The sequence below is a fragment of the Austrofundulus limnaeus genome, unplaced genomic scaffold (assembly GCF_001266775.1).
Source record: "Austrofundulus limnaeus strain Quisiro unplaced genomic scaffold, Austrofundulus_limnaeus-1.0 Scaffold40, whole genome shotgun sequence".
Lineage (NCBI taxonomy): Eukaryota > Metazoa > Chordata > Actinopteri > Cyprinodontiformes > Rivulidae > Austrofundulus > Austrofundulus limnaeus.
In genome coordinates this window covers 156,190-166,797 of record NW_013952442.1, presented here as the reverse complement: position 1 = coordinate 166,797, position 10,608 = coordinate 156,190, and the positions used below count along the sequence as shown (strand labels likewise).

The following is a 10,608-nucleotide window of genomic DNA, read 5'->3' as shown; positions in this document are numbered from 1 at the left end:
AGAATACGATGATCAGATTAAGTGTTTACATGCACTGTATCGGGTCAGAATAATCCGAATGGGGTGTTTACATGACGCATTTTTATTCCGAATGGCCGTTTAATCCGATTACTTATGTCCATGTAAACGTAGCTACTGTTCATTGACTTCCATTCAGTTCCAGTCATTTCTATACCCTAACCGCTACCCATTACCCTAAAGCTAACCACAACCAGTACATACTCAACCTTCAACCTAAACTAAACTTAATTCAGGCCTTAGTCCTAAACCAAACCCCCAACCCAAAAATGGAGTTCCACTATATTAGGACCAGTTTTTGGTCCCCATAAAGACTACTGGTCTTAACAAGGTATGTGTGTATACCAGAAACAGTCCTAAAAAGGTAACAAATACAAGTACGTACACACACACACACAACTATGTAACTTTCACCAATGAGCAGTTGTAAAACAAATTAAAGATAGAAAGTTTTAGTTTTTTTTTGTGTACAACATTCTGTAAATGCTATGTCTCAATTTGATATGTAAAACAATGTAATGTATTATGGGATACTCAATATAAATCATTGACCAGAAACGTACAAGTATGTTTAATTTCAACCCATCTTTCTCCCCTTATCATTCTTACATTTAATGCGGCCACATGCAGCTAGACTATCTTTTTGCGTGGTCTGAATTATAAGCAGTGATTTGTTGTAAAATTACATTTGTTATCAAAACTCCTGACATAACATGTAGTTGTACACCTCAGCAGATCCACCACCTGAACTACTCTTCCCTTCTTTCTTTTTTCCTTCTTTCTCCAAATAAAATGGCTCAATAATTGTACTCCTCACCTTTGCAAACACCCTTGAATTTAAATTGACCATTGCAAGATGATGTATATCAAAACTACATTACAACTCATCGAGAGCCCTATTGAGTGCAGAGAAGGGCAGTGAATAACAGCTCTCAAGCCCAAGGCTATTTATCACCGTGTTTCACAACAGCTGCTAGAAATACAGATTTTCTCACACTCATTTCTCCATTTGTTATACTTGAAACAGGAAACTCCATTACTGCAGGATTACTCAGATGTGCTGAAAACATTTTAGCATGATTCACTATTTTTTTTTTTTTTTTTTTTTTAGTTGTAAACATTGTTCCACGTTTTGCATCAAGGCTGTTTGATGTTGAGATGTTAGTGTTTATTTTTGCAGATGTAAAAATGATTTTTCCTACCTTATTTGGTCGTCACCATGTTGTTTACTAGTATCCTAGTAAATGCAGACTTCATAGCAGACAGCTCTGTTTAGTGCTATTAACAATAACTGATCTAACAGTTATAGCTTATTGTTCAAAATTGTTGGAAGTTTTTCAAATTGGGCTTAATGCTCAAATTTCATTGTTTTTATTTATAATTTTATTGGTTAACCTTGTTGTTTTGCGCATAAACAACTTTGCTCATGTTTTAGTTTGTTGTATTTAATGTTACGAAAAAAGAGCTGCTCCAGTAAAATCATACCTGTGTTTTTTCCTGTCATCTTTCGCTGTCTTCAAACGTGCTTGTGGCACAGCGGGGAGCACCATCTCACATGTGCTCTTCTCCTCCCATAATGCTACATCTTGTTTTGTTTTGTTTTTTTGTTTGTTTGTTTTTGTTTTTGTTTTTTTTATCCTTCCATCTGGCATGGCATAAATTGATAATTTCTAAAGAGCAAAATCTGGAGTGCAATCTATTTAGGCATGCATAGTGAGGATTTTGAGGAGATTTGGGAGAAAACGTGTTACTTCAGAGTGGCAGCAGAGTGACATTAAAAAGACCTAAGCTCAAATATAAAAGAAACAGAAACTCTTACCTGGACAAAGATATACAACTCAATTTAATGTGTCCCTGTTTTATTCTTTACATCCCAATTGTTTATCCAGAGTTAGAAACTTGAACATCAAAACTCAGCAACTTTATAGGCTTCAAACCCACATTACCTCTGTGGTGTGTGCTTTTTTTTTCACACCAGCTATGTAGTTAAATTAGGGGAACAAACAACAATCAGGTACAACTCACAGAGTGATAATTTGTTAAATCTCTCTCTAAAAAAAGACAAAAATGGAAATAAGCAATTTGCAGCTACATAATGTTAATTAAAAATGTGATAAAGTACAAACTGATCTTTTACAAAATGTCAGAATTATTGAAAACAAATTTCAAGCATTATTAAAGTTTCATGAGAACACATATTAAAATAAAAACATAATCATAAATCATTCTTAGAGTAATAGTCTCCTATTCTTTTGTGTAAGGTACCGGTATATCTTTGATCGTTATACCACTGTAGGACACTTACTCATAGACTATTTCTATTATTTTAAACAAATAGATTCAGTTAGTGGAGTCTTTTTAAACACGTTTTTCATTACAATAAGTGGTCTGATGAGGACCAAGGATGCAGAAAAGGAGATGGGCTGTCAAAATAAAATAAAAACTCTAAACCAAAAGACTGACATGGCAGCATACAACCAAAGCAATCTAAGCAGTTAAAAAAAGATAAAAAATAAAACCACGATGACTGAGAGAAAACAGAAGAAATAATAAACTGTGAAAGTTGACATGAAACCTTCTTTACATAGAGAGTTCAGTTTATTCATGTTTTAAAAACGTGAATGCTTTGACACATTTTAGAAGCTAAAAAGTCATGCCTTATTCTGATGACACATTTTTCTCCCTGCCTGTTTTTAGATCTTATCCTAACACATTCAATATGTCAACTTCTATTTCAGTATAAAAGAATGTAATATATCTTCATCATTTTGAATTTTTTCTTTGCCTATGAGCTTTTTATRGCTTGACTTCTTTTTCTAAGCACTTTGGTCAACATGGTTTTAAATGTGCTTTATGAATAAGTATAACTTGACTTTTTCTTTCCCAACCATCTTTTGTTCTCTGTTATTTTATGCCACTCAGCAGATTGTTAGAAGCTGCATGAGTGAATACAGTATGTGCCCCATGTAAGCATAAACACTTGCAGATATACTGAACAAATCTTCATTGAGTTGTTCCCAATGCCTCCCAGAAATCAAAAACAAAAAGCCCAAAGTAGTTTACACACAGTCCTCTCAGTTCTCTAAAGTTGATTTGTACAATTTGATTTATATGTTTTCCCAGAGGATCAATGAAATGTGTTTGTACTCCAGTCAATGTTTTTCTACTCATTTGGTCAGATTACTTCCATCCGTCTTATATGATTTCCCTGCACTTTGCACTGATGTGGTGACACAGCTTTTGGACTTCGCTGACCAGTTCTGTCAGAATGTGGAATTTTAATATTTTATGCAAATATAAGAGCTTTGCAGACAATCAGCTCCTAGGATCAGGGTCGGTACCCGAAGCCGACACTGTCATTTTAAGATGCTCTTAATAGCATTAAATGAGCTGCTTCAGCCTCCTGATCTGGACTTATCTGGCAGCAGGGGATTTCACTTGACTGTCAAAGTGCTTGTTGTAAGCACGTGCTGGTGTGTGTCTGTGAGACGGTATGGTCAGTATGATTTGTTTCCCAGTTTGTGTAACACTCAACAGTTTGTTACAGAAATTCCCATCCAAGGCCATTTTTAATTGCCTGCACTCAGAGGTGAAGGCCTGTGTTTTTGCCCATATGTGTGGGTTTGTTTTTCTTTCTGTTAGCTAAATAAACTATRTTGCCAAAACTACACTGCAAAAACTCTCCACCTAACCAAGTTTTAAAATCTTATATCCAGCCAAAAAGTCTTTTTGATCTTGTTTTGAGACTGATTTACTAAACAAGAACTGATTGTGTAAGAATAATAATCTTGTTTTCAGAATGTGTAAGATTATTTGTCTTGTTAGTTTGAAAATTTGACTCAAATTAAGTWAAAATTTCTGCCAATGGAGTAAGAAAATTTTACTTGGTAAGATTCTTAAAATACTTGATTTGACTCAATTTTTTCTTATTTCAAGAATCTTACCAAGTAAAATTTTCTTACTCCATTGGCAGACATTTTTGTCTTAATTTGAGTCAAATTTTCAGACTAACAAAACAAATAATGTTACACATTCTGAAAACAAGATTATTATTCTTACACARTTAGTTCTTTTTTAGTAAATCAGTCTCAAAACAAGATCAAAAATACTTTTTGGCTGGATATAAGATTTTAAAACTTGGTAAGATGGACAGGTTTTGCAGTGTATTTGCTCACCCATCCAAATTATCGGAATCAGGTGTTCCAATCACTTCCATGGCCACAGGTGTATAAAATTAAGCACCAGAGCATGCAGACTGTTTTTCAAACATTAGTGAAAGAATATGTTGCTCTCAGGAACTCAGTGAATTTCAGTGTGGAATTGTGATAGGATGCCACCTGTGCAACAAATCCAGTCATGAAATTTCCTCACTCCTAAATATTCCACAGTCAGCTGCCAGCTGTATTATAGGAAAGTGGAAGTGTTTGGGAATGACAGCAGTCAATYCCTAYAGACCTCCAAACTTTATGTGGCCTTCAGATTAGCTAAAGAACAGTGCGCAGAGAGCTTCATGGAATGGGTTTCCATGGTCGAGCAGCTGCATCAAAGCCATACATCGCCAAGTGCAATGCAAAGCGTCAGATGCAGTGGTGTAAAGCACGTCACCACTGGACTTTAAAGCAGTGGAGGTGCATTAACTGGAGGGACAAATCACACGTCTCCATCTGGCAACCTGATGGACGAGTCTGGGTTTGGCAGTTGCCAGAAGGATGGTACTTGTCTGACTGCRTTGTGCCAAGTGTAAAGTTTGGTGGAGGGGGGATTATGGTGTGGGGTTGTTTTTCAGGAGCTGGACTTTGCTCCTTAGTGCCAGTGAAACAACGCTGAATGCTTCAGCATACCAAGACATTTTGGACAATTCCATTCTCCCAGCTTTGTGTGAAGAGTTTGGAKCTGGYCCCTTCCTCTTCCAACATGACTGTGCACCAGTGCACAAAGAAAGGTCCATAGAGACATGGATGGCAGAGTGTGGTGTGGATGAACTTAACTGGCCTGCACAGAGTCCTGACCTCAACCTGATAGAACACCTTTGGGATGAAGACTGAGAGCCAGACCTTCTCTCCAACATCTGTTTTGGAAGAATGGTCAGAAATCCCCGTAAACACACTCCTAAACCGTGTGGACAGCCTTCCCAGAAGTGTTGAAACTGTTCCTGTTTATAATCATTGTGTTAATAGTCACTGTATTGAATKAACCTAAAATTACAAAAAATTTAGAAGAGAATAAATTAAGCTCATGGTGGTAGCTATGGCTTTAACAGTACATCTATCCAAATTGCTATATTAATTAAATGATTAATGATTCAATTACATCATATGTCCTATGTGGATCAATATTATTCGCCCATCTAACAATCATTTATGTTAGATGATCAAATGATATTGCATCATATAGACTGCAGACTTGTGAAATGAATTGAATTAAATTAAAATTGTTTTGTGACAGGTTTTGTGATATTGAGAAATATAGTATTGTCATCCAGATCCAAACAAATCCTTGTAGTGTCATATCATGATAATGCTGGTGATTTACACACTTAGTGGTAGCTGAGAATCATACTCTGAGCATTAACACATATCTTGAAATACTGTATATGGCTATGGTGATCGTGTTTAATCAAAACTGTCATAAAAAGGGGTGAGCAAATCCATCCCTTTAAGGAGCAGTAAGCCTGCATTTAAACATAAAAAACATTCCTTACTTTTTCTGGGCTGTGGTTGCTTGTTGGTCAATGCTGCGGTCTTGTAATCCTGAGGCTGGTTTGAGCCTGGGTCGTGACAGGAAGGGCATCCAGCATAAAATAACTTCTAAATCATGTGAGTTCACTAGATGTGGGGACCTCTGCAGAAGGGTGCACTCAAAAGTGGCACCTTACTTATTTATCTTGTAAGTTCTCACTCCAGTAGAGATTCTGCTGTAAAATATAGTGCAATGTAATTATGGATTTAAACTTCTTGGCCTACAGTTAAAGGCTGAGAGGTTAATGCTTGGGATGCCTTCAAAGATAAGAAATGATCTTAGGCTGATGCATTTGCAGGTTTAGATGCATTGCTTTAGTTTTGGCATTAAGAACAGCTGCACGCCTGCCAGACTCTGACTAAACTCAAGATTGATCATCAGAGTTGGATAGTCGGTGGACAGTCTGCAACACTGTGTCTCACTTAAAGCAAACTTCTTAAATAAATAGTGTTTGCTATTTTTTGTCAAAGGTTTAATGAGAAAATTGTCATCCAGACAATGCTACATTTTACACTGATCAGGCTGCAACCTTCCAGTGTTTCCAACAAACTGTTTCACTTTTGCTTTGCGTGAGCATATTAGTCACTGCTGTCTTCTTTTCCCCGTGACCTTCCTTGATGTATTGCTTTCATTATCTGCTGATGTACTTGGGAAGTTCATTATGCAGTGTTTTGATATTGTGTTGCTGTCGTTCTTTGTTTGGCTCCACTCCAGGTGTGAGGAACGAGTGCGTGGATGAGCTGCGCATCTTCCTGTTGGTCTGTGGCCTCAGAAGAGTCAAGGACCCACTCTATTTGGTCGAGGTTTTTTCAGGTTTAACTTGAAATGTATTTTTCCCCCCACAACTTTAGTGATGAATGCACTGAAAAGGACAAACTGATACTACACAGTTAATTAAAATGTCAAGGACAAACTTTTGACAGTTAAATTGTAAATTCCCAAAGTAACTTCCATTAGAGGTGTCCTCAATAAATAAAATAGATAGATCTCTACAGTTTCATCTATGTGAAATATGCAAAAAGACTCTAAACTTTTGTAGTGTTTTTAATGATGAATATCCTGCATATGTATAAATTCAGCAATGAGACTGTTATTGATTCAGATGATTACCTTTTTTCCCCTCATTTTTCTTTCCCAGTGCACAGTTATGATAATAAGACAGCACTAGATGGCGTCAAATTGTATAATAATGTTTAAATGAGCTATGTGAGGCTTTTCACGTGCTGTTTCTTGGAATTAGATTGTACAGTTCCCATTTAAAACCAAAAGCCATATGGTGCCTGGAAGATTTCTATGAAAATAGGCCTTTCCAGCTTTTTAGTTGCTTTTCAGCCCCCTCACACACACTCACATATGCACACACACACACACCAGATAATTGTAATTTACATTCCTACCTTCTAAATCTCTGTCTTCCAGGTTGGCACTGTAAGAATCTGCTGAATATTTTGGTCATTATCGGACCAAAGGTAAGTAGTCATTAAGTAAGAAGTTAGTTTCTTTATTCTCCTGCCCTGAAAAAGCTTTTCCTGTCCTACTGAGTGTCCACATCTACCTACCTTGGGAATTCAGAAAGCCTCTAATTGGATGTAGCAGAGATACAGGCTTTAGGTGGAATTAAGAAGCAGCTCTTAGGAGAAATGCCTTCACTGTCAGCAGCAGTAATGAACCCATTTTAAATGTTTTTTTGTATAGATGTTTGGTAAATACTGCTGACCCTGGATTAGCATGTGCGTTTGACTAATGCTCCCATATAAATGGAGATATACAGATCAGGACATGTGTTTAACATATTGGCTTGGTTTGTTGCACAGACACACAACATTGTACTTTGGCCTTGTTTATCTCCCATGAAATCAATACACTGCCTGGCCAAAAAAGAAGTCGCCACCTGGATTTTACTAAGGTCTATGATCTGTGGTTGCTGCATGTGGTCAGGTCTAGGTTCAGCAACAGTCTGTGCTCAAAGAATGAGCTCAGCTGACCTGAATATACTGAATGACCAGGTTATTCCATCAATGATTGTTTCTTCCCTGATGGCACGGACAAATTCCAAGATGACAATGCCAGGATTCATGGGGTTCTTATTGTGAAAGAGTGGTTCAGGGAGCATGAGACATCATTTTCACACATGGATTGTCTCCACAGAGTCCACTGAGAATCTCTGGGATGTGCTGGAGAAGGTCAGACTCTACCATCRTCAATGCAAGATCTTGGTGAAAAATTAATGCTACACTGATGAAATAAATCTGGTGACATTGCAGAAGCTTATCGAAACAAAGCCACCGAATGTGTGCCATAATCAAAGCTAAAGGTGGTCCAATGAAATATTAGAGTGTGACTTTTTTTTGGTTGTAACTTTTTTTGGCCAGACAGTGTATATTACATGGATAGTTTTGTGCAAAAGTTAAACAATATCTTATGTACCTCTAACCAGAGTTCTTTCTGGATGAAATAGTCTTAACTTTTCTAAGAATTTTAATTATATGAAGCTTTTTACATTTTATGAACTTTACTAAGAATTCCTCAACCATTATATGAATATCAACCTTTGAACTTGAGTATAATTGTTAGGAATTCTCTTTTCATAGGGGTATACGTACACAAGAGAGCTTTATTTAAAAAAAATCTCATGAAAACTCATTGACACATTCATTGTCTGATGGTGCAGGAACTTACACATGTTGCTGAGCTGATGTTACAGTTTTAAGGTCTAAATAACTTGTTAACTGCCTTAATATTGGTAATAGATGTATTTTAGATGTGTCGATGGAGGAAGATCTGAGCAGCGCATCAAAGACTGACCCCAGAGCTATGTTTATTAGGGGTGCACCAAAAAATAGTTTTACATCAGGATCGTGATTCTCATTTACAAAGATTCAGAATCGATTTAAAATGTTCCAAAATCGATTTTTATTAAAAAAATAAAATAAAGCAAATCCAAAGGCTGTCAGCCTCCATTTTGTAACTACATGGGACGTCCTGACGTCATCACGCAGCTGCTTCTGGAACATATGAATGTGCAGAAAGCACCAAAACAAAGAGGAAACAACAAAACTGGAGGAAACAGTCTTCATTGAAGACAAAGATTTGGGCTCTTTTTTTTTACTGAATGAATCTGAGTTTGACATGAGTGAGGTGTGCAAGGTTTGCAAAATAAAGATGAAACACTTTGGGAACACGACAAATAGGCTCACATTATCAGCTTTGAATGAAAATTTGATTTAGATTCAAAAATCGAATCAAATCATGAGAGAGTAAAAGTTTCCCACCCCTAATGTTAATTATGTAGGTTGTGTGTCTCCTTTGCACAATATAATCGTTTTCTTTGATCAAAGATAAGCCACACTTTAGATTGCCTCCACACACTGTCCATTTGCACAAACACTTCCTGCACATTCTTCTTTGCTGTTGTTCAGCAGCTCACCTGCAGATTTTTATTTTCATTGGTAGTCAGTGACTTATTCCTCCATTCGGCAGACTGGGTATCATAACTAGGAATCGAAAATTTAAAATTTGAACAATTCTGGGAGAGTTTAAACTTAATCACTGTTTCCAATCAAGACTCGATGTCCAGTCCTAACTACAGTCTTAATAATTAAATTGCATCAATTAAAAAAAGAAAAAAATAATAATTAAATTGCAGTCCATGTGAATCTGTCATCTCAAACCAGTCTTTTCTCTGACTTCTGACATCAACAAGGCTATTTTTTTGTCCACACTTGATATGTGCTTTTATTTGGACCATTCTCTGATGGTTGTGCGTAAAAATCTCAGTAGATCAGACATTTCTGAAATACTCAGCTTGTCTGGCACCAACAACCACGCCACATTTAATTTAAAGTCACTTAAATCCCAGTTACTACCGGTACTCATCTTTATCAGGTCTACATGCCTAAAGGCAAAACTGCTGCCATGTGGTTGGCTGATTAGCTATCTGTACACTTTAGCATCTGTTTATTCTATCAGTCACGTCAGGCAACAAGGTACGTCATGGCTCTAGGTTTACTCAAAAGCACCTCAATTAGATGTAGCCAAGGGCACATGCATCTTACTGCTACGCTTTGTTGATGTTTGAAGAAATACTTCAGTGGAAGCAGAGATGTGTGATTCATCTCACTCTGATGAATCACACACTGTTTGTCTGAGAAATAAATAGATCTCACTGTCATCAGTGTTATTATTGTTATTAAAAGATGTTTGTATCATCACACGGTTTCTCGTGTTAATCTCATGGATAAATGTAAACTGGATACAACAGGAAGGCAAAGAAATGTCAGGAGCTGAACAGGAGGTAGGGTGAGACATGCCTTGCACAGAGTATAATGGCGTACTATAAATTCTCCCTCATAATAAGCACTAGCGGTGCAACATCTGTCAAGAGGAAAATTCAGGTCACTGATGTTTGTCAGCAGTGACACATCTTACTCTTCTTTAACTGAGCTCTATGTATCATTTTATACAACAGCCTGTGCTTTTGGATTATATSAAACAGAATAGTCTTTATATGAATATGTAGTTTTAAATAAAGGAGAATATTACAAGTCTTGCATCATGTTTAGGGTTTGAACAAACAAAAGCCTACAGTATATTTTCACATAACCCAAATGGTTTCCTATTCCCTGCAGGATATACCCTACAGATTGACAGAGAGAAGAATAGATGCTTTATTGATACTATATGAGAAATTGTGTGTGCAGCAGTTTAAAAACAATAAACCAGCATTTGCAATAAGATCAATGCCGGACTGCACCAGAATACTCTAAATGCGCTCAGTTTAGATTCACTTTAATGCAGTGGTCTTGAAAACAAATTAGATATAGAAATTTCAGGGTCTTAAAATAAGAAGGG

General features: G+C 36.7%; 1 protein-coding gene across 2 annotated transcripts in view; it reads left to right on the top strand.

Annotated features, from left to right (window-relative positions):
* The window catches only part of glt1d1 (glycosyltransferase 1 domain containing 1), a 26,319-nt gene that overhangs the window by 10,633 nt on the left and 5,078 nt on the right, over window positions 1-10,608 (top strand). For both annotated transcript variants that reach the window (XM_014007156.1, XM_014007157.1), the window contains 2 exons: window positions 6,472-6,570; window positions 7,177-7,226. In XM_014007156.1, the coding sequence (XP_013862610.1) occupies window positions 6,472-6,570; window positions 7,177-7,226 (149 nt within the window). The remainder of the gene's footprint in view (window positions 1-6,471; window positions 6,571-7,176; window positions 7,227-10,608) is intronic.